The sequence below is a fragment of the Lipotes vexillifer genome, unplaced genomic scaffold (genome assembly GCF_000442215.2).
Source record: "Lipotes vexillifer unplaced genomic scaffold, Lipotes_vexillifer_v1.1 scaffold71, whole genome shotgun sequence".
NCBI classification, from domain to species: Eukaryota; Metazoa; Chordata; class Mammalia; order Artiodactyla; family Lipotidae; genus Lipotes; species Lipotes vexillifer.
The window spans coordinates 8204866-8229060 of NW_006793703.1; the positions used below are offsets into that span (position 1 = coordinate 8204866).

A 24195-nucleotide genomic window follows, 5' to 3' on the forward strand; every position below is an offset into this window, starting at 1 on the left:
AGATGGGGCTGGGGGGGGGGGGGGGGTCATGTGACGGAGAGATGGCTATAAATAGCTGGGGGTGGGCACGCTGCCCCAGACGCCTTGGGGACAGGCAGGAGGGCAGGCTTAAGGAGCTGTACTGGGGGGAGGGCAGGGACAAGCAGGCCGAGGACTGGCCGGGGGAGGGAGCATGGAGCCATCTGGGTCCCAGAGGCTTGGGGCCGAGCCCAGCTGGTGGGGTAGCGCCCCCCAGTACCAGTACATGCCCTTTGAACACTGCACCAGCTACGGACTGCCCTCCAAGAGTGGGGGCCTGCAGCACAGGCTCCGGAGGGATGCAGGCCCCCGTCCCAACGCCCGCCCCACACAGGTAAAGTCCTAAGGGGAGGGGGCGGTGGATTCGAGGAGACGGTGGTGCCATGGATTGGGGGCAAAGAGGAATCAGGTGAAAAGAGGGAGCACTGTGATCTTTTTAACCTGAAAAAGTACGCGGTCCTGTGTTCAAAATATGAACATTCTTCAAAGGTCTGGGTTCAGCCTTGTGAGCTCCTTATACAGAGATACACGGGTACTTTAACACAAGCTTTACTAACAGAACCCCCGAATCCTGGGGCGAGAGGGCAGAGCCACACATGCATGACGAGCTCGTGCTTACATAACCCACACGAGGTGAGTGGCAGAGGGGACCCCACCTCTGTGTGCGTGAGCTGTCCTCACACCCTCACCCGTGCGCAGACACCACCGGATTTCTTCCTCCCCACCCTCGGCAGGACACACACAAATCAGCGCTTCTGCAGAAGGCAGAAGAGTTGGGATGAGCGGAGAAAATGGACTGAATTGCAATGCATGTCAGTGATCAAAGGGAGACCAGTGTCAAATGAGCAGAAGAAATATAATCAAACTTTCAGGTGGGAGGATTAATTAAGAACCGATGAAATGGCAGGCACCTGGAAAGGTACAGAGGTCTGTACCCAGAGAGAGGGGCTTGTGAACTAATTAGGGATGTCCAGGGATAAATATCCTCCAGGGCTTCTAGACATCTAGGAATGGGCAATGGGATGAGCACCGCTGAAAGACAGGCTGGGAGCTTGTCGCAGATAAATACACAGGTTAGGATTAGCAAGTGAATGTGCATGCAGAGAGCGACAGGATGGAACCTGTCAGGAGGACCAGGAAATCAAGATTTAAAAGTGTTTTAGCCAACGAGGGGGTGGACTGTGGTTCCTCTAGCTTACGGGGTCTAGACAGGACTGGGAAACTGAGGGCTGGCCTGGGCTGGTGATCTCAGCGCTGGGGGTCAAGAGGATCCACGTCTCAGTCCGGATCCATCCCGAGGGTGGTGGGTAAGGGCAGCCCCGGAGAATCAGGTGGGGACTGGGACACAAAAGCCAGCAGAGGCTCCAATGGTGAGTCAGAGTGGGCTTCCTGGAGGAGGGGACCCTGGAACACTGTGTGGGGTTGGACAGAAAGACCTCTCCTCATGGCCCTGGGCTCACTGTCACCGTGTAGGCGGTCTGGGTGGGATGACAACTTGAGTAAAGGTGCAGTTATGGCACCTTCTGGTGACAGTGAGGAAACCAGGTACACTAGCGTGAAGCTTCCTGTTGGAAAGGAATACTGAGGTGACTTGGGAAGTAGGATTGGGCTGGGCGCCAAAGGGCCCTGAAAGCAAAGAAGGGGAGTTTGGACTTAAGTTTTTTTCTGTTTAAATTTTATTATGGAAATTTCACACTCATACAAAAACAGAAAGCACAGAGTGCAATGAATGCCCAAGTACCCTTTGCCCAACGATCAGTTATCAGTATTTTGTCAGCATCGCTTCATCCATCCTCCCAGCCCCAGCCCCAGCCCTACACACACGGGTGTTTTTGTTAAGGAATCCAGACGCTGCGAATGCTTTCAGGCTTGCCTTCTCCCTGCAACCCCCCTCCCCCAGCCCTGCTCGACTGGTGCACACTGGTCCAGCCAGCACAGATCCGGCTCTTTCAGTGTTTCCCAGCCCAGGTTTGGCATGGAGCACCCTCTTCTCGTCTCCACCAGCCTGGGAACCAAGGGGGCTGAGGCAGCCCGTGTGCTGTCCCCCCGGGTGGGTAGTCTTCTCTCGGGGGCCAGGTAGGGCACAGAGGGAAACACGGCTTCCCTCAGTCACTAACCTCAGAAGACGAAAGAGCCATGAGCAGGGTATTAGTGCGCGCCTGTCCAGGACTCAGGCATAAACTCTAATTCTTGTATTGTGAAATCAGATCTCTTCCACCCAGGCTCTCCCAGAACCAGCAACATGGCCTGGCCTGACCCTGGCTCCAGAGGACATAGTTAGTGCAGTGGAGGTGGGGCAGTTAGAGACCTTGCACACACACGCACACACACACACGCACACACACCAAACACACAAGCTCTAGTTCAGGAGGAAGTGGACTGCCTTGCTTTATCCGGGCTGGGTCCAGTTTGTGCATTTGAGCACAGGAAGGGGAGGCGGATGGGCTTTCTCTAAGCCTGGCAGGGCATCTGAGGGGCCTCACTGAAGCTAGACACACCAAGGCCAAGGGCAACAAAGAGTCACCTGCTGGTCTTTCCTTACCCCGTCCACATCAGTGTGAGGGGTCTGGGGAAACAAGAGAAAGGCTGAGACACTGGAAGCAGTGACGCAAAAACATGTAATTGATGCAGATGCCCAGTATCAGCACAGTTTTTTTAAAAAATACATTAATGTATGTATGTATGTATGTATTTATTTATGGCTACATCAGGTGTTCATTGCTGTGCACGGGCTTTCTGCAGTTGTGGCGAGCAGGGGCTGCTCTTCGTTGCGGTGCATGGGCTTCTCATCGCGGTGGCTTCTCTTGTTGCGGAGCACGGGCTCTAGGTGCGCGGGCTTCAGTAGTTGTGGCATGCAGGCTCAGTAGTTGTGGCTCGTGGGCTGTAGAGCGCAGGTTCAGTAGTTGTGGCTCACGGGCTTAGTTGCTCCGCGACATGTGGGATCTTCCCGGACCAGGGCTCGAACCTGTGTCCCCTGCACTGGCAGGTGGATTCTTAACCACTGCGCAACCAGGGAAGCCCTTAGCACAGTTTTTGTATCCCTGCTTCAGAGTAGGAATTGGTCCCCTTGATGAAGGCTGCTATTGACCAAGATGACTACAGATGTGCAAGGGCGTGGATGGATAGACAAGGGTGAGGAGTGGGAAAAGTGCAGACCGAGAGTGGGGAGTGGAGGGCACGGATGACCAAAAAATGACCCTGCCCGAGGCCCTCAACACCCAGGATTTTATTTTATTTTATTTTATTTTTATTTATTTATTTTTTTTGCGGTACGCCGGCCTCTCACTCTTGTGGCCTCTCCCTTTGCGGAGCACAGGCTCCAGACGCGCAGGCTCAGCGGCCATGGCTCACGGGCCCAGCCTGTGGGATCTTCCCGGACCAGGGCACGAACCCGTGTCCCCTGCATCGACAGGCGGTCTCTCAACCACCGCGCCACCAGGGAAGCCCAACACCCAGGATTTTAAAAAGCTGTTTGTTTGTTTTATCTGTGGATCTATATGCTTCCCTCTGTTTCTTCTAACTCTTCAACAAGGCAGACCTTTCCCATCTCCCTCTGTCCAGATCTATGGCCATCACAAAGCGCAGTTCTCAGACAATGAGCAGGACACGGGGATGCCCGAGACGATGGACTCCAGTGCTTCCGTGGACAACATGGAAGAGGATCACTATTCTAAATGTCAAGGTGATGGGGACCGGGGGATAAAGGAATGTGCAATGCAAGGAGGTACAGGGATTAGGACACTAGCTCAGAAGACCTGCTGCATATTTCTGGCTCGCCATCCCCACAAGCACACCAAAGCCCTCCTCCAGGTATTAAGGAGAAGACATGGCTCCCATGTCCTTCTCACTCTGCCTTCCTACTATCCCTCCCATGCAGCCCCAAGAAACTGGGGTTTAGAAAGGAATCAAGTAGCCAATGGGGAATTGGACTTTGGTGTCTTCTGAAGGGCAGAGAGGTGAGAAGAAACTGAGGGAATGAGACGTAGAGACAAGACGCCGCGGGCCGGGCACGTCCCATCCTCAGCCACACACACAGAGTAGTGATTGGTTACCTGCTCCCCTTTATTTTCTTTTCCTAGGTTGTATCCACCGTCTGGGACTCATGGTGAGAAGAAAATTAGGGGAAGATTGGATCTTTCTGCTGCTTCTGGGGCTGCTTATGGCTCTGGTTAGCTGGTGCATGGATTATGTCAGTGCCAAAACCCTTCAGGGTAGGTTTAACCTGGCCCTTTGCCCTCAGCCCTCCCCATACTGCAGTTGTTCTAGAGTTTCGACCTAGGGTAAGCTTGGGGGGGGGGGGCTTTGGGAGCAGGATGGTGCACAGAGATCAGGTGTAGCTCTGGCCCAGGATGAGACCAGACCCAGACCCAGATCCATTTTTTCTGCCCCTCCCGCCTGCTACCAGCCAAGCTGTGGGGAGCCCTCTCACAGGGTGACCAACTTGTCCTAGCTCTCCTAAGACTTTTCAGTTCAGGTAACTGGAAACACCTGGAGTCCCAGGAGCCCCTCAGTGCCAGGTTAACCGGGGTGGTTGGGTGAGCCACAGCCTCCAATGACGCGCCCACAGAGTGTGGTTTGCTGCACTGGCACCCACTTGACTTCCTACAAGTGGTGGGAACTTGAACGGGTCACGTCTCATCCCCCAGCTTAGACCCCCCCCCCCACGTGTCAAATGAGAACAGTGCCATCTCTGAGGTTGAACGGGACAGCCATGGCGGGAGCACGCTCCTAGCACGCTGTTCCATGCCGTGAGTGTGGGATGGCCGCAACATGCCATCCACATAGGACTAAGCCCAGACGCCTGTCTCTGCAGCCTACAAGTGGACCTACTACCAGATGCAGCCCAACCTGCCTCTGCAGTTCCTGGTCTGGGTCAGCTTCCCACTTACCCTTATCCTCTTCAGTGCCCTCTTCTGCCACCTCATCTCTCCCCAGGCTGTCGGTGAGAACTTCCCAGATCCTACCCCATATGCCATCAACATAATCCAGCAGAATCTCATTGGCCTGTAGACCTCGCGCTCCCCTCCCTCCCTCCCCCAGCCCCCTGACAGTCCTTTCGCCGCTTTGCTACTGTACTCCCCCCATAGACCTCTCGCCCCACCCCCATGTCCACTATCTGGATGTCCGTCTACCTTTCACCTCCAGCTTGAACCTGCACACAATCGTTTTTTAAAAACCCTTTTAGGCTCTGGAATCCCTGAAATGAAGACAATACTTCGCGGGGTTGTCCTGAAGGAATATCTCACCCTCAAGGCCTTCGTGGCCAAGGTTGTGGCCCTGACTGCGGGGCTGGGCAGTGGCATCCCTGTGGGGAAAGAGGTAGGACTCCAGTTACTGTGGGGTGAGCTGGGCAGGTCCTCAGGCAGAGGGCGGCACTGAGTCTAGAGGGAGCTCCAGGGGGCAGCCGTGGACCATGGGGATTCCGGAGGAGGGATACATGGGAAGGTCCTCATCAGCCCTGGGAGCACCCTAGAGCAGAATCTCGCATCCTGGGCACAGTGGGCATTTGGGGCTGAGTAATTCTTGGTTCTGGGGGGGCCGTCCCGTACACTGTAGGATGATTAGCAGCCTCCCTGGCCTCTACCCCCTACGTGCCAGCAGCAGTCCTCTTACCCCCCCTAACCCCCCTTGTGACAATCAGAATGTCTCCAGACATTGCCAAATGTCCCCTGGGGGCAAAATCTCCCCCAGTTGAGAACCACTGCCTTAGAGACAATCCAGACACATTGTGTGAAAACTGAGACCTAAAAGAGGCTGTTTTTTTTCAAGGTTATGCTCCTATACCTTCTCGGCCCCCCGCTGCAACCAGTTATCTTTTCAAAATAGAATCAGGAATGTCTGCCCTCTGGTCAGGAACTTCAAATGGCTTTCCATTCCTCTTCAAATGAGGTCCACACTTATTCCTGGGGCCTAGGGGGGCTATGGTGATCAGGCTGCCCCTCCTTCCCCGAGCTTGAGTGACAGGCACTTCCTGCCACTCAACTGCGCGAGCCTGCCCCCCTCTTGGGGCTCCTGCACTTGCTGTCCCCTCAGCCTGGAACATTCTCCTTCCCGATGCCCGTGCGGCTCGTGCCTCATTTCCATCAAGGCCTTACTCAGTTGTGACCTTCCCCATCCCACCCTCAGCTTTCCTGTCTCTCTCTCTCTCCTCTGACCCTCCCTCAATTTCTTCTTAGCCCCTAGCATTTTCTTTTTTTTTCCCTTTTTTTGAAACAAATGTATGTATGTATGTATGTATGTGTATATGTATTTATGGCTGCGTTGGGTCTTCGTTGCTGAGCGGGGGCTTTCTCTCGTGGCGAGCGGGGGACATTTTCTGAAATGATAAATATGCTGGCGTATCACCCCCCTTCCTCCCTGGGATGAGGCTCTGCGAAGGCAGAACCTCTATCTTGCTCACGCCTGTATTTCCAGCCCCTGGTACAGTGCCTGGAGCAACCAATGTCTGTCCAAGAATGCCGCCAAGCCCCCCCATGCGGCCCCCTGCCCCTGACCCCTCGTCCCTCGCCTCTCTCCCAGGGCCCTTTTGTCCACATTGCCAGCATCTGCGCCGCTGTCCTCAGCAAGTTCATGTCCGTGCTCTGTGGGGTGTACGAGGTAAGGCTGAGAAGGCAAAAGGAGCTGGGGCTGTGTGCGCTGGCGGGTGGGGCAGGGCTGCCTTGGCCGTGATGCTGAGCCGGGCACTGCGCTAACCCACGCTCCCTCGTCCCCACACACGTGGCGCCACCCGCCTACTCCAGCCACGCGATGCCGCTGTTTAGCCTGTGCCCGTTCCTTGACGCCCCCCACCCCCACCCCGATCCCTGCCCCCGCATCTGGGCTCGGCACGTGACCCGCCCCTCAGCCGCCTGGGCGTCAGTCCCCCTCCGGTGCCGCCCCGTCCCTTTGTTGTTCCTGCCCCTCCACCCCGTCTCGTGCGCTCTCCCCCGCCCCAGCGCTCCACCCGCCCTGTCCGCGAGCTTCTCTGTTGCAGACTGTGCCTGGGCAGCTTGATCTCCTGGTGTCGGCCTGCGCGGTGGGCGTGGGATGCTGCTTTGCAGCCCCTGTCGGAGGCAAGTCCCACTTCCTCCCTACCCCGGTGGCCCGAGGGGTTGGAGCGGTTACCACAAGCTTTGGGGTGGAGAGGGGTGCTCGCGGAAGGGACTGGTGGGTGGGCCTTCAGGGTGTGACCCTGGATCACAGGCCCTGGACTCCAGGCACCCGCGCTTTTTTTCTTTTTTTTTTTTTAACCAGAGAGCTGTCTGTTCTTTTGAGGCTGGTGGCTATTTCTTGCCGGCTTTATTGGTGCTATTTGTCTGAAGTCCTTTCCTGTCTCTCTTAATATTGACACTTCTTGCCGTGATTGTCCCCATCTCCAGCCCCTCTCTGGTGACCATTGATTGGCTGACCTTCCTTCCATATATTTGCCTAACATTTATTTCATTTTCTATGTTTGACTTGTGCTAGGAGATCACTTCCTGTTTGCCAAACTAACTGAGTTTCTCTTGGCCTGGGATCGCAGGGGGGAGACGGGGCCACTGTGATTCCCTGTGACTTAAGCCGCTCCTTCTTTATTCCCCACCCTTGCCTGTTGTCCTTTCCTCTTCTGCCCCCCTGCCCATCCTTCCCATCTGGCTCTTTGTCTGTGTCTCCCCTAGTAGCAGCCATACTATTACACTGACATGCTGACCGTGGGCTGTGCAGTAGGAGTCGGCTGTTGCTTTGGGACACCGCTTGGAGGCAAGTGATTTACCCCCGCCTACGTCTGTCCACTTGCCTGGTCTTACTCCCAAAACAGTTTTTGTCAGCATCCCCAAGTTCGATTATGAGCATTGAAAACAAGAGTAAAGCAAGAATAGCTTTTAGTGAGCATTTACTATGCGTGGGCAGTGTTCTAAGGACTTCACATCCCTTCCTGCCCAAAGCTGGATGAGATCTACATTAAGGAAGAGAGAGAGAGTTAGTGACTTGAACAAGGTCATCCTGTTAATAAGTGGTAAAGCCAGGAAGGAAAATCGAGGCGGCCTTTATGGGTCCCGTACTTATATTAAAACCCTTTGTATTGTTGGATATTTTTGCCTTTCACTTATTACATCTTCTAACAGGGGACTTCTATGGATGTTCCTCTTGGTTTTTTGCTCTTGAATAATTCATTTTTGTCGTTGTTTTTAATTGAAGTATAATTGACATCTCTATGTATTTTCTTCTCCAAGGGAAGACTTACCTTTGGTTGTATGTCAAGGACACAGAAGTTTAGGTGGACATATTTAGATTAATGGTCAGCTTTATTTTTATTTCTTGGCCACGCCTTGGGGCATGCGGGATCTTAGTCCCCCGACCAGGGATCAAACTTGTGCCCCCTTCACTGGGAGCGCGGAGTCTTAACCACTGCACCGCCAGGGAAAGTCCCAATAATCAGCTTTAAATCAGAACTACAGATGGAAGTTAAAGTGTCGTTTTTCCTTGGCAGCAACTTAAGATTGAGTTTAGCTCTTTCTACTAATGTTAGACATACGGTAACCTTTCAGATTATTTTCCTTGTCCTGAATAACAAGTGGGCATGGTCAGAGAAAGCTGTTGTATCTGTTTACTTACTCATTGATAACAGTTATAACCAGATTAACAGAGCAAGGATTATAAAGATCATTCATTGGATTCACTGGTGATAAAAAAAGACACCATGTTGACAATCTGAGAAGCAAAACTGCAGGAAAGGCATATGCTTCTTAAACGCACCAGCTGTTAGAGGTATCTTTCAATTATGAACATGTAATCAGTCCTTTCGCAGAGGAGTCTTCAGGAAACTAAGATGACTTGGCTCAGGAACGATATATGGAAAAACGTTTACAGTTAATGAAAATGTACCATGCTCACTTGAACTGACACTGCACCAATGTCAGCGAACATGTCAGCTGGCATCCTGTTTGCACTTTTGTTGTCAGCTCTTGTCATTAGTCATAGTCACCAGCCAGTGAAGGGTAGTGTGTTTGAATTTCTGCACACATTATATGTTCACACTTGCATTTATACCCGCTTTCACCTTTATTTGGTCTTTTGTCTTACAAATCCAGAAGGCCTGAAGAACGTTTTTAGAAAGGCAGCATTTTTTTTGTTTTTGTTTTTAATCAGATTCTTTTAAAGTGAAGAGAATATGAATTTTTTGCATAAAACTGGAATTTCTGGGGTGAATGAGGAAGGTTCTTCATGATCCTGTGTAGAGAACGGGAGAGGCAAATAGAAAAGTTACAGATAAAACATGGCTCTTGAGAAGATGTTAAGCATTGAAAAGTTAAAATGCTGTTTTCAGGATGTTTGTAATAAGTGGCAAATATTAAATGAATTTGCAGATAACATTACTTGATTGCTTTTATTTTATGAACATGGACTAATTCTAAAATAAAAAATATTAGTATTAGAATAATTTATTCACTATGTGGTCAACTCTTAATTCCTTACACCGATGAAAGAAATTTGCTTCAGTGTTTGGCCAAAATGGCAAATATGTTTTTGCTTCCCTATGTGCCCTCTGACGTGAGCCCTCTGGGCGCTGTGCTGGTTCCTGTGCTCTCAGGTACCCACGGCTGAAAGGGTAGACAGGAAGGCAAGCAGACCATCACAGTTCACTCAAGAAGTGTCCCAGTGGCAGCCTGGGCAAAGTGCAAGGAAGATATTCTGGAGAGAGAGGAGAGAGAGAGGAGATAGCATTGCAAAGTCAAGATGTAAGGGACTAAAATTAACATATATGTGCATTTCTAGAGGATACAGGGGAAGGAATGACAGGAAATGAGTCTGGATAGGTCCCTGGGGGCTGAATCATGAAGGTTCTCCTAGGAAATGCACAAGAATGTCGATTTCATTCTCTAGGCTAGAATTAGCTGGAATGTGTTTTATGGAACACATTTCATGGTGTTAACAGACATAACCTGTAAACAGTGTTCCAAGATAAGATAAGTTGGAAACTACTGGGTTCAAAAGGTAGTTTTTTAAACTGGAAGAGTTATCAGAACGTTTGATATGCTGACATGTATTGTGAATACCCCAAGTGTAGCATTTCCCACAGAATTCTTTTTGCAAGGACCTTCTTATGGAACTCATAATATCTCATGGACCTGACTTTGGGAAACGCTGTCACGGGTGAAGGGGAGCCATGGAAGAATTTCAAATAAGGAAGTGACATGGCCAACTCTGGCAGATCTGTGCAGGATAGAACTGGCCTGTGGATTAATAGGATTTATCCAAGATTAACAAGAAGACTATTGTCATAGTCCTGATGCTAGATGATGAGAGACCCAACTGGGCAGAGGCAGAAGAGATAGAGAACAGGATGATATATATGGGTGATAGAAAATAAAATCGATGGGACCTGGTGGCTGATTTATGTGAGGATGTGAAAGGTAAGAAAGGAGGAGGAATCTACGCTAACTTCCAGTTTTATAACGAGGGAAATGGCGTGGATAGTGATGCTGCAAGCAAGATAGGGAATATAGGGGGCTTCCCCGGTGGCGCAGTGGTTGAGAGTCCGCCTGCCGATGCAGGGGACACGGGTTCGTGCCCCAGTCTGGGAATATCCCACATGCCGTGGAGCGGCTGGGCCCGTGAGCCATGGCCGCTGAGCCTGCGCGTCCAGAGCCTGTGCTCCGCAACGGGAGAGGCCACAACAGTGAGAGGCCCGCGTACCGCAAAAAAAAAAAAAAAAAAAGATAGGGAATATAGGAAGTGAAACAGGTCTGGGGGAGCTGATACATTTAATTTTGAATACATTGCATTTGAAGTTCCTGTGGCGTCTCCAAGTGATATCAACTAGGCAGCTGGCTTGGTGAGTCTGAAGTTCAGGAACTGAGCTGAAAGCATTGCTTTGTTAACCAGTAGGTTAGCATGGAGGTGGTAGTTGAAGCCATGGGCATGAATGAAATTGAGAAAGTGTGTCTATGAGTAGCAATTGTTGGAAACCAAGGACGAGGCGCTTGCTGGGCAGAGGCAAAGGCGCCAGGGAGAAGGCAGAGAGGAGCCTTCAGGGTGGGAAAGAGAGCAATATTACGGAACCTAGGAGATTAGAGAGTTTCCAAATGCTGTTTGTGTTTTTAATGCTTTGTTTCCTCTTAGCAGCACATTTTCTGTCTGGCTCAGGCGAATATGAAAATGAGCTCTCATTCCGAAGTACACAGTGACAGACTGTTAGAGAAGGTGTCCCGGAACCACATCGCAGGAAAGAAAATCTAGCCTAGGATTTCAAAAACTGGTCGTAAACTATTCATGAGTTGGATAGTTTACATCCGACAAATCAAAGCCGACTTTGGTTTTGTTACTGGTAATGAAAAGGAGAGGGGCTTCCCTGGCGGCGCAGTGGTTGAGAGTCCGCCTGCCGATGCAGGGGACACGGGTTCGTGCCCCGGTCCGGGAAGATCCCACATGCCGCGGAGCGGCTGGGCCCGCCGCTGAGCCTGCGTGTCCGGAGCCTGCGCGTCCGGAGCCTGTGCTCTGCAACGGGAGAGGCCACAACAGTGAGAGGCCCGCGTACCGCAAAAAGAAAAAAAAGAAAAGGAGAGACTTGCTCTACCTGACTCCCCACTGTGTCAAGTCCTCCTTTTAGGCCAAGGAAACAGCTGCCTTACCTCATAAGATTTGGGGAGCAGGGGCAAGAGGTGGTTAGCAAAGCTCTGTCCTTCAGATTCCCTGCTTTCTGAAATGCCCCCCATCTATTCTCTTCTGCTCTCGTTCTTCCTTCCCCGTCCCCCTCTCCCCTCTCCTTTCTGTGCATCCATAGAACAGGCCTTGAGCCCTGATTATGTACCAGGCACTGTGTTAGGTGCTGGGTTCCAAGGAACTTTCAATCCTGGGGGAACTCAGAGATGTAAATAAATAACTATACCTGAAAGTGCTAAGTGCTCTGATAGTCCAGAATTCTGAGAGAACAAGGTAAGGGAAGGACTGTTTTTACCCGCAGAGGGGGATCGGGGAGACCTTCCCAGAGAAGGCGCCATTGAGCTAACCATGAGGAATCCCCTGTCCAAATGCAGGAACTCCTCCGCGAAGGAGTTAACCACACTCCCTTGGCATAAATGACTTCCTGTCATCGCTGACTGTCACCTACGGAGGAGAGGGCTGGGGTTCTGAGGGATTCAGGAGACGTGATTTTTGAATCTACAACAGGGAGAAGAAAATATCTCAGATGTGAGAGGTCACCGACGGAAGAGAGGGCTGGGGGTCTTGGGCTGGCCAGCAGCCGTTCTCGCAGAGAGCAAGGGGAGACGAGCCTTACCTAGTTCTCGGGCTTTCCTAGGTCTGGGCCTCCTCTCCATTCATCTAATTATGGGCTGCATTTCCTTGTTTTTCCTTCTTCATTTCCGATAAAAATGAGGCTTAGCCGGGTGTTAGGTAATTCTCTTGTAAGTTTTTTCTTTGCATCTAATCCCAGTCTATTCCCTGATTCTTGGTATGTTTAAAGGCTGTTTTCTTTGCATCTTTTTTTTTTTTTTTTCCTCTGTTTTGGCTGCTTCTCATTGTGGTGGCTTCTCTTGTTGCGGAGCATGGGCTCTAGGCACGCGGGCTTCAGTAGTTGTGGCATGTGGACTCAGTAGTTGTGGCTCACGGGTTCTAGAGCGCAGGCTCAGTAGTTCTGGCTCATGGGCTTAGTTGCTTCGCGGCACGTGGGATCTTCCCGGACCAGGGCTCAAACCTGTGTCCCCTGCATTGGCAGGCGGATTCTTAACCACTGTGCCACCAGGGAAGCCCTCTTTGCATCTTTTAAGTCTATCTTTTATACCCTTATTAGCTTCCTTACTTTGTCTCCACCGACTCTTTCTATTTTTCTATTTACCTTCTCATTTGTGTTCCAGCAACTACTCTCAGAAACAGTACAACTTAGGACTCTTAATTAGGTTTCCTTCTACCTCACCCACCTTTCTTTTTTTTAAAAAGGTATTTATTTATTTGGTTGCATCAGGTCTTAGTTGCGGCACGCATGTAGGATCTAGTTCCCTGACCAGGGATCATCACCCACCTTTCTTAAGCATAATTGTTTATAGCTTCTTCTGGCCTCTTGGTTTCCCCCCTGGATTTGGTCCTTTTCAGTCAGGTTTTTACTATTAATTTTTTTTTTAAATGTGGATGAATCCTCTTTCCTTTCTTGCAATATTGAGTATTGTCAGCTCTCACAAAGCCCTTTCCTATTCATTTTTCTTATTTCTTCCCTAAAAGTTGCATGGTACGTGGTTCATGGGAGAAGCGAGGAGAGATTGAGGGGGATGTTAAGGAGAGTCCCTGTAAATCTTGAGCTCTGCTTGGCACTCTGGTGAGCACCTGCTCTGGAAGCTTTCTCTTCTGTAACTTTTCTTGCAGAAATTTTTCAAATCCCCGTGGATACCAGACAGCTGTGAATCCCACCCAACCTTGCTTTCTAAGGGATGGAGAGGGCATGACCACCTGACCCTCAGGTTTTCTGGGTTAAACCCCCTCATTTCCCATCCTCTCTGTATCTTGTTGAACCACATCCCTGGCCTGCAAAAAACTGCTAGCATGAGCAGGTATATGGTTTAGAGCATGGCACACTCTAAGAGATCATCACTTCCCAGTTCTGCTCCCCGCTGTGATTGAAGTTTCAGCAAAAGCTCCTTGGGTCCATGGGGTGGGAGTGTGGGAGAGAGCCTCACACTTTTGTCTGCACCTGACCCTACTTCCTGGCCCCTACAGGAGTGCTGTTTAGCATCGAGGTCACCTCTACCTACTTTGCCGTGAGGAACTACTGGCGAGGATTCTTTGCAGCCACATTCAGCGCCTTTGTTTTCCGAGTGCTAGCCGTGTGGAACAAGGATGCTGGTAACAGGGGAGCCCTGGGGTGGCGGCAGTGTGAAATAGGGAGGCTGGTAATGGGGCATGGAGGGAAGCTCTGTGGGGCAGTGCAGAAAAGGAGTGGATGGCATAATCTGGGAAGTGAGACCAAGGCCCAAGGGTATATATAGGGCAAGGATACAGGTCATGGAATAGGGGAGAGTGTCTCAGCCAGTAGTGTTAGAAAAAGGAAATCAAATAGAAGAGGAGACATTGGGATGGGAGCAAGCTTTAATCCTTAAAACCTATGACCCTGGTTCCTTCTCGGTGCGTTTCGGTGATGCTCCCACCATAACCCTTGGCCTTTCCATCCTATAGTCACCATCACAGCTCTCTTCAGAACCAATTTCCGAATGGATTTCCCCTTTGACCTGCAGGAACTCCCAGCCTTTGCAGCCATCGGGTCAGTGGGTTTGTCTGCTCTGGAGGACAGTGGGGAACCAGGGCTGGGGCGTGGCTTTGCACCAGAAGGGACCCAAGCTGGGAAGGTGGGGTTGGTGTGGGTGAAGTGTACATTGTTGGGGGGAGGTGGGTAGAAAGGGAAGGTGTGTGCCTGGTATTTGTTTCCCTGCGGTGGCCAGGTCCGAGGGATGAGGGTATCGTTTCTGCATAACTTACACCCTCAGGATTTGCTGTGGTTTCCTGGGAGCTGTATTTGTGTACCTGCATCGCCAAGTCATGCTCGGTGTCCGAAAGCACAAGTCCCTCAGCCAGTTTCTGGCTAAGCAGTGAGTCACCGCCCTTCTTCTGCCCTACCTGTTTACTTTCTGGTTTCTCCAAGAGTTCCTCCCTTTTAATCTTTGTGGAAGGCGTTAAATGCCTTTGGGTGGCTTGTGATAAAATATGGAAGCTCTAATACTGTACCAGGGATGAATGGTGTGGTTTCCCCTTTAAAGATTGCTTGTTGGTGGAGAGAATTCTCTGTCTAATGGCCTAAGACTACAGTGGACTCCAGTTTTACTGCAGTAGACTACAGTAAACCTTCGGCTTACCAGAGTCCAGAGAGTTGTCCGCTGTGGCCTGGCTAAATTAGGGTGAGGATTAATTCTGTTTCTTTTTCAGCCGCCTGCTCTATCCTGGAATTGTTACCTTTGTCATCGCCTCCTTCACCTTCCCACCAGGAATGGGACAATTCATGGCTGGAGAGGTCAGCTCCAAGGGTGACCTCTGAGGGTGGGAGTCAAGTCACTGAGCACACGACTGGGACCAAGCCAGGACGGGGCCACGTGGCAAAGAGGAAAGAGCGCAGGTGTCCCTCAGGCTTCTGAGCGTATGTGCTTTGGCCCAAGGATAGACTCTCTCCCTGAGAAAAAAGCAAAAGGGTCCCATGAAAAATGCAACTGGGGAACTGGTTCTCTTAAAAAAATGGAAGTACCGAACATCCCTGGAGAACTGCTCCCTTTTGCTTCCTCCTCTCACAGTTGATGCCTCGCGAAGCCATCAGTACCCTGTTTGACAACAACACATGGGTAAAGCATGTAGGGGACCCTGAAAGCCTGGGCCAGTCAGCTGTGTGGATCCACCCAAAAGTCAATGTCGTCATCATCATCACCCTCTTCTTCATCATGAAGGTACCTCTCCCTGCACTCCTGGCTCCCTGGGCTTCTCTTTTGAACCTAGGAACTGGGGTGTGCATAGGGTAGGGAAGGGTAAAACTTCATTTGGTCTTCGTCCAACCTAATAAAAAAACAGTTTGGAAACCAGAACGAAAGTAAGTTGCTCATCTAGAGAAGTGAACCAATATCTGGGTTAATGTTCCATTCATGTCGGCTTAGTGATGTGGCCATAATTATTATAACCCTTCTAAAGGTTCCGCTTGCTAAATTATTGAGACAGCAGCCAAGTAAGTAAAGACAAGAGCTTAGCAATACAGAGCTTAGCAATACAGATAACTGTGTAAAGACCTCAGATAAATTAACCAAATCCCCCCACATGTTAGATAATTAGGTACTTGATTCTCCATGCATCTGATTATCCATTTTCAGATGATTTGCATATCCATTTGTTCCCCAGTCTAGTGGATGATCTCTTTTCTAGAATTACAAAAGGGATAAAATATTTAAATCCACTTTATTAGTGACTATAAATAATTTTTATAAATGTTATTATTCTCTATTTAGGTAGTGAGGCTGTGAGGATTTTGCCATTCTTAAACCATTTTCTTCTAACTTCAATTAGGAAACAAAAGCTGATCTCTTTTATAACAGTTCTTTTTCATATTTGCCCGTTAAGGATCACGTGTTTATAGGCTTCTCAATTACTGCCTTATACAAGGATATTTTTATTTCCATCACTGGTTGTGACATCTGTTATAATTGCTGATTGCCTTTTTTTTCTCTTTTTTGATGATTGCCTCATTATTAATAGTACGTCTTGCTTGAATAACCCAACGTTTTCCTCTATATATTAAGGCCTTCATTTGAAAGTCTGTCCACATTATTTTACTTTTATTTATTTATTTATTTTTTTGCGGTACGAGGGCCTCTCACTGTTGTGGCCTCTCCCGTTGCGGAGCACAGGCTCCGGACGCGCAGGCTCAGCGGCCATGGCTCACGGGCCCAGCCACTCCGCGGCATGTGGGATCTTCCTGGACCGGGGCACGAACCTGTGTCCCCTGCATCGGCAGGCGGACTCTCAACCACTGCGCCACCAGGGAAGCCCCACATTAAACTTTCATGTTTTTTCGTACCTTGCTATTAATTTATTCTTGATATTTATTGTGAATCTATATTTCCCCAGGATATGAGTCACTAAGTTGTATTTATATTGTAATAGCTGTAGTGGGTTCATTTATTCAATAAATGTTCTCATGCACCTACTGTGTGCCAAATATGTAATACTTGATTATTGATCTTTGGTGAATCTAACGCTTATGGTTGAAAAAAATTATTTTAAAATTTCCTTCGTGGTTTTTTGCTGCTCATTTAATGTGCTTGTCAGTGGTCTTATCCTTAGAGATACCAGGTGCTTGACACACCAGGTTCCAATTCTGTCACTTATGTTCTCAGGATTTGCTGTGGGGTTTCTGGAGGCTGTATTTATGTATGTTCTTTTTCATTCCATTCCAGGGGGATTAATTGGGTCTGTGGCTTCCATATTTTGCACACCCACTTTATTAATTAGATCATTTTCATTTCTTCCTTCAAAAGATTTGATATTTTTATGATAAAGAAGTTCTCAGTGTCTTGTTAGGGGTCTGATTTTTGGACTTTCGTTATAGAGCTTATCTTCTCTAATTTATAAACCCCAACTTCCTGTAATTGGTTGTTGAGCATACAAACCCATCTGCAGTAACCAAGTCCAAGTTTTGATGGCATCTCAGAATTTCTTGTTCAATGATAACAATGGTGTTTTTCTGATACTCCTCTAGACTGAGCTGTATGGTAACTTCAGGATCATATATACATTTGAAATGTTAAGCGTTTGAAAATTTTTGGAGAAACAAAATTCTGTATGTATTTTCAACATTTCCTTCCCACCTGACCTCATTTCCTCAGATTCCTCAGTATATCTCTGGATTTCACCTTACAGATTAAAATTTATTCTGAGAAACCTACTTGGATTATATAGCAGGACTGAACTGTATGTCATTCTTATTAATTTCTCACTGAATTACATCCTCAACAATGTCTACATAATAAGTGAATCAAGAAGAAACTCACATTTCTTGGGCTATATTTCAAGCCCAACAGTTTGCAGCAGGCCTATGCTATTCTATAATATTTTAAATGTAAAACCATTCAATGCTATAAATCCATGATATTACCTAGTAATCACTGCTTCCAGCATTTTCACTGTCTTATCATTGGACGCATAACCATACCCTTGTTATTTCCAAAGTGTGGACAATAGGGTGCGTAGGCACGTTAAAACATACAAGTGACTTAGAACTATTTTTGCACAGTTTGATTTGAAATTTAGCTTCTGTGGTCTTCTGGCAGTCTCAGTGCTCGCAGATAAGATTCTCAGTTCAGCTCTTATAACACTGATGAAGGGAACTTCCATCTTCTCAATTTTAAGACATGGAAGGCATCACCATGTTGTAACTCTGGAGTGTTTATAATGAGTATGAATATAACTACAACATCTCAGTTTCCTTTTTAGTAAGTCTAACATTATTACCTAGATCCCTGAGTTCTCAGTACAGCCTGAGGCTCTGTAGCATTCTTGCCTAATCTTCCTATGGTTCCTTCCTGTGAAGGGTTTAAATAAAGTAGAATCTGTGATAAGGGGTCTCTAGTTTCCCAGTTCTCTAGAACTGGGTGTCTAAAATCTTGGGAATTATTGGTGTTCCAGATCACTTACCCTGCTTCTGGATCTTGCCTTTCATGTGCTAACAGCTCAAAAAGAATGCTAGTCTCGTGTCATTCTCTGTGCTATAGGAGTTGATAACTTCAGTGTCCCCTGATCCTGTTGCTATTCTTACACTTATCTTGGAGGATAATCTGAAGTTCATCCTCTGAAATCAGACCAATCAGCCACCTATTATCTTTATTACTGGAGCTTTCAGATTAACCTGAGGCTACAAAATCCCTATGGCTTTCATGTACTTATTCCAAAGAGACAGTACAGAATAGTTCAAGGGGTCTCAAAACGTTGTATGTCAGGATCACTTAAGAAGCGCCTACAAGCGCCTAGAGCTATGTCTCCAGACAGTCTGATGGGGTAGCCTCCAGTGGTGTCTGGTCATCCGCAGTTTAAACAAGTTCCCCTGAAAGCATTACTGTTGGATGTTTTAAGCAAATATTAGCTCTACGTGTTTCTGCTTTGCATGAATACTGTTTGACCAAACTCTCTTCTTTCCTTCCATCCTTCCTTCCTTCCTACCTACTTACTTAACTTACCTACCTACATCCTGCCTGCATTTACTGAGCACTGTGCCAGTGCTGAGAGAAGGCAAACACAACAAGATACACTCTTGTTACACACTCGAAGAATTTGCAATCTGTATCCTTTTCAATTGTACGTTTAACTTTCCTGCTCTCAACTGTTTTAAACAGTCCTATTCTGACATGGCGACATAATGTATTTTGCCTCTTCTCAGAGATTGTCTCTTGAGGACAGCCCTGGCTCAAAAGACTCTCTAAGGTTCAGAAAATTAGGAAACTTATTTCTCATTAGTTTACAATAAAGTTCGTGCAGTGTTTAAATTGTAAATGTTTTGAGCCTGGCAATTTTTTTTTGACCTTTAGCTGTTGTCATCTTTCACCAAATTAGTTTGAGATATTTTTCTAAGATCGGCTTACTTATTTTGGAAATGATATGTAAACCTGTTGCTTAATTTATATATTATGTCTCATATGTTTATTTCTTTTACCGATATTTCAAAAGTTCAACCACTACTCCTTTTTCCATTCGGTTTCTCAGTTCTTTTGCATTCTTTGCTGCAGAATGTACCTATTGCTTTTGCTCAAATCATCCCAGTTCCTGTTGGAATACTACCTTGGCCTTGGAGGTCCTTTCTATCACGCTGGCTGATTTAGCTGGCTCTCTCAATGTGCTCTTGCAGGATGGTCAGGACAGATCTGATTTTCTGATCCTTTGTTGAAGGTGATTTGGTGTTAAAGGAAATGGCTCAGGCAGGACTGTCTTCACTCCAGGTTCCCTTGTGAGGCTTGCCATATAGATGGCTTTGTAAATGACCATATTGAAGCTAAGGCAGTCATGCAGTAAGTCACTATGACTTTAAGGTGTCTGCCACTTAGAGCTGGGGCTTTTTTTTCAGAAACATAGTCTGGTCAGGAAAAGATATCCTCCACGTTCAAGAGCTCAGGCTGCTTAGCTGAGGTGACCTTTGTGGGTTAAGAGGATACAGTAGGCTAGGGCCCTTTTGGGGGCAGTGACAGAGGAGTCCTCTGGGGCCTCACTCCTTGTTTTTATTGCCTAAAGGCAAATATTGTCACTCCAGGTAGAAACAATTTGGGTTGATTGCCTGGAGGAACCTTCCTATAGTGTTGTCTTTGGTGAGCTCTTAGCCTGAGCGCTCCATGTGGTTTTGGTTCTGGAGGAAGGGTGACAGACAGGATGGCTTCCAGAAGGATTAGCTATCCCAGGATGTCTGTAACTCTTGAAGCAAGAAGGAGGAGGATAGTGGGAAGGAGGTTGAGAGAGAGAGAGAGAGTGTGAGAGAGAGAGAGAGAGAGAGAGTGTGTGTGTGTGTGTGTGTGTATTGGGCAGAGTTGAGAGGGTGTCCTGACGCCTCTTTTTACCCCAGTTCTGGATGTCCATCGTGGCCACCACTATGCCCATACCCTGCGGAGGCTTCATGCCTGTGTTTGTGCTCGGTAAGTTCTGATGGGAAGCCTGGGATCTTACTGATGGCTGCAATCTAGTGTACTGAGAAAATAAGGGAAGGCCTGGAAGGCTGGGGGTTTGTATTTAGTCTTAGTGCCCAAGGAGGTATGGCTCTGAAAAAAGAGGATAAAGACCTTGAATCTCTCAACACCTTCCTTCCTTTTGTCTCTCCCTAGGAGCTGCATTTGGAAGGCTGGTAGGAGAGATCATGGCCATTCTTTTCCCAGATGGCATCTTATTTGATGACATCATCTACAAGATCCTGCCTGGGGGCTATGCAGTAATTGGTGAGACACATTCCACCCTCCTGTCACCCCAAATACCCACACTCGAACTCTCCCATGATATCTGCATTCCAGGCTACACAATATGGTTTTAATTTAATGCTGTTTAATTCAACTTTTATTCACATAATCAACCCTTGGCTCTGACTCTCATTAGCTCTTATTAAACATCTCTGAGCCTTAGTTTCTTTTTTTTTTTTTCGGTACTTGGGCCTCTCACTGTCGTGGCCTCTCCCGTTGCGGAGCACAGGCTCTGGACACGCAGGCTTAGTGGCCATGGCTCACGGGCCCAGCCGCTCCGCGGCACGTGGGATCCTCCCGGACCGGGGCACGAACCCACGTCCCCTGCATCGGCAGGCGGGCTCTCAACCACTGCGCCACCAGGGAAGCCCAAGAGCCTTAGTTTCTTCATGTAGAAAAGGGATTATGGGGATTAAATGAGATAACAAGGATGAGCGCACCTAGGACCACCTCTGAATGCTTGGTAAGGGCTTTTTTTTTTTTTTTTCCCAAAGAATCGTGGAAACAACAGTGCAGGTGACTGGCTTGAATACTCCTAACCTGCAGCTGTGCTCTTGTTAACGGGACTTAAGAGCACATGACTAAGAGCTAAGAAACATGGGCTCTGGACTCATCCCTGTCTTTTGTCACTGGATGACCATGGGGCAAGTTAGTGGCCTTTCTGCACCTTAATTTCTTTATTCTAAAATGACTTCTGAGATATCTTACAGCCCTAACATTTTGAGAGTCTGAGATAATCTTTTTCCGTTAAATCTATAGTCCCTTCCAACCAAAAGGGAAATATAGGTAACGCAGGGGACACGGGTTCAACCCCTGGTCTGGGAAGATCCCACGTGCCGCGGAGCAACTAAGCCCGCATGCCACAGCTACTGAAGCCTGTGCGCCTAGAGCCCATGCTCCACAACAAGAGAAGTCACCGCAATGAGAAGCCCACGAACCACAACGAAGAGTAGCCCTTTCTCGCCACAACTAGAGAAAGCCTGCGCAGCAACAAAGGCCCAACGCAGCCAAAAATAAATAAATAAATTTATAAGCAAAACAGAACAAAACCTGAGGTCCAAGGTAAAACACTGTAAATGGGTTTTTAAATGCTCAGTTAAGAGTGATCCAAACTTTTAAAAGCAAGGAATAGATGCCACATCACCGTCTTTATTTTATAAATGAAACTTTGGCCACACACAAAATTTTTGTAAATTGCCGAAGGTCATAGAATGAGATCAAAATGACGAGTTTCTAACAGTTCAGCATTCTAACCCTTACTCCTGACAAATGGTTATCTCAGGAGTGTTGGCACTGCCCAGGATCATGTGTCCCCACCCTGTGTCACTCCCGTCACATCCCCATGTAGCCCCCATGACAAGAAAGGCAGCCCTAACCCACCGGTACACTCCTGTGTCTCATTCTAGGAGCAGCAGCGCTGACTGGTGCAGTATCCCACACAGTCTCCACAGCCGTGATTTGCTTCGAACTAACGGGTCAGATCGCTCACATCCTACCCATGATGGTGGCTGTTATCTTGGCCAACATGGTGGCTCAGAGCCTGCAGCCCTCCCTTTATGACAGCATCATCCAGGTCAAGAAACTACCCTACTTGCCTGACCTTGGTTGGAACCAGCTCAGGTCAGAGGCACCAGCTGGAATTAGTTCAGATTTGATGGGGTTGGTGTGGGAGGTTCTGAGATTGAGCATGAGGTTAAGGTCAACGTCTGGAAGCACTGCTTTTTACTTATTTTTATATTCCCACGCACTTCATAAATATTATGAGTGATCAAATGCATGGCAGATCTCACGGGAGGAGTGGAAGGGACAGGCATATGGTAAGGCTAACCCTGCCTGTGCTTTCTCCCTCTGCAGCAAATTTACAGTCTTTGTTGAGGACATCATGGTACGGGACGTGAAGTTTGTTTCAGCTTCTTGCACTTATGGGGAGTTGCGAAACTTGCTCCAGACCACCACAGTCAAGACTTTACCACTGGTTGATTCAAAAGGTCAGTGGGAGGGAAGGAAGCAGATTCCTGAGCTAGTGACCTGAACAAGGGCTCCACAGAAGTGGAGGCGGCACTGTGGTGTGGGCTTGTCTAAGGGGCCACCCAGGCTGCTGCAGGACGCTCAGCCTTAGGGAACATGGTCATCTTCAAGGAAGGAAAAACACAGCCATAACACAAGCACAAGAAGACAGTTAAAAAAGCCAATGAAAGAAATACAGTTGATTCTCATTAGTCCTTGTAGTTATGTTCTATAAAGTTTCCAAGAACACTGAATTAGGGACAATATACTGAACCATTGCTCCTAGGGGAAATTGAGGGTGAGGTTCCTGCAAGCCTCTGGTCACACTTCCTTCAAGTAATCAAAGCATACACTTGTCTTAGGTGTGTTTCTCCTTAAAGACACCTTATTTAATATCTGTTGTTAATTCATCAGCATTGAACTCACCACGACCAACAGAAGGTTAGCTCATGGCTGAACAAAGCTTTTATCTAACACACTTCTTTTCTCCATAAGGCACAGCACAGCCTTCCTGCTTAGGGGCAATTTTAAACAGCAAAATTGGGCTTCCCTGGTGGCGCAGTCATTAAGAATCTGCCTGCCAATGCAGGAGACACGGGTTCGAGCCCTGGTCCGGGAAGATCCCACATGCCGCTGAGCAACTAAGCCCGTGTGCCACAACTACTGAGCCTGCACTCTAGAGCCCGTGCTCCGCAACAAGAGAAGCCACCACAATGAGAAGCCTGCGCACCGCAACGAAGACCCAATGCAGCCAAAAATAAATAAATTAAATAAATAAATTAAAAAAACAAAACCCCTTAAAAAACAGCAAAATCACCAACACAAAACACAAAAAATGCAAAAAACATGGCATTCAATGGACCACGAAAGAACATTTGTTTACAATATGAAAGCTGGAAAAAAAAAAGGCAGAGCATCACTTTGTTCAGACTCAGCTTGGAATGTGTGCATGGGGTAACTCAAATTTTTTGCTGCTCTGCACGTGTCTATGAATGATGGGAAAAGTACTGCAAATATTGATTTTGGGTTACAAAGATATTTAAGCCCGTAGGTGAATTCACAAATAGGGAATCCGAGAATAATGAGGCTTGGCTAGAAATCTTATGGCCCCTTATGTGGTTCTCATTGCTACCTAGCTAAGTGATAGCTGTTCTTTAATGCCCAATTTGAGGAACAGATGAAACTGTTCCATATGAAGGAGTGAACGTGTTTAATGAGCAGTGATTTCACCTCCTTCACCATCCTTTCTGCCCACCTTTGGCACTTAATCTTGTTTTGTATTATTTCTTATTGTGGTTTCCATACCTATGTCTTATCTTCCTCAGTAGATTGTGTATCCCTTGAGGGCAGAGACTATAACGCCTGTCTCACTCAGACTACCTCCTTATAGGTATTTACTGGATATTAAATAAATACGTGTCTAATGATTGTATTAGTGTAATAGAATCATTTAGGGATATTTGGAGCCATTTAAATTATTAGCTCTAATTTCAGATAATCAGAGTATCCAAACTATTCAAATTAGCTTAGTTTTAATATTTTCCCAAATCCCAAATACCTTTCAGTGGCCTCTAAAGCAGTGGCTTCTCACTGGAATAGGTGTACAGCCGATGGGCTGCAGGGTTTTCATAATAATGACTAAGACCTCATGGTAAGATTTGTCTCAGTAACACTGCTGCAATCTTATGGCCTCAAAACTTAATGAAAATGTTAATTATAGTAGCAGAATTCTGATAAATATATAAAAGACCTTCCCAGGAAAAGT

General features: G+C 47.7%; 1 protein-coding gene across 1 annotated transcript in view; it reads left to right on the plus strand.

Annotated features, from left to right (window-relative positions):
* The first annotated feature begins 94 nt into the window (after nucleotides 1–94).
* Nucleotides 95–24195, plus strand: part of CLCN1 (chloride voltage-gated channel 1) — a 31124-nt gene continuing 7023 nt past the window's right edge. The window contains exons 1-16 of the mRNA XM_007466645.1: nucleotides 95–352; nucleotides 3580–3700; nucleotides 4098–4229; nucleotides 4832–4960; nucleotides 5204–5337; nucleotides 6538–6615; nucleotides 7659–7737; nucleotides 13687–13812; nucleotides 14143–14227; nucleotides 14451–14552; nucleotides 14887–14971; nucleotides 15246–15395; nucleotides 20039–20108; nucleotides 20295–20405; nucleotides 21830–22043; nucleotides 22278–22411. Coding sequence (XP_007466707.1) covers nucleotides 173–352; nucleotides 3580–3700; nucleotides 4098–4229; nucleotides 4832–4960; nucleotides 5204–5337; nucleotides 6538–6615; nucleotides 7659–7737; nucleotides 13687–13812; nucleotides 14143–14227; nucleotides 14451–14552; nucleotides 14887–14971; nucleotides 15246–15395; nucleotides 20039–20108; nucleotides 20295–20405; nucleotides 21830–22043; nucleotides 22278–22411 — 1930 coding nt within the window. The 5' untranslated portion in view covers nucleotides 95–172. The remainder of the gene's footprint in view (nucleotides 353–3579; nucleotides 3701–4097; nucleotides 4230–4831; nucleotides 4961–5203; nucleotides 5338–6537; nucleotides 6616–7658; nucleotides 7738–13686; nucleotides 13813–14142; nucleotides 14228–14450; nucleotides 14553–14886; nucleotides 14972–15245; nucleotides 15396–20038; nucleotides 20109–20294; nucleotides 20406–21829; nucleotides 22044–22277; nucleotides 22412–24195) is intronic.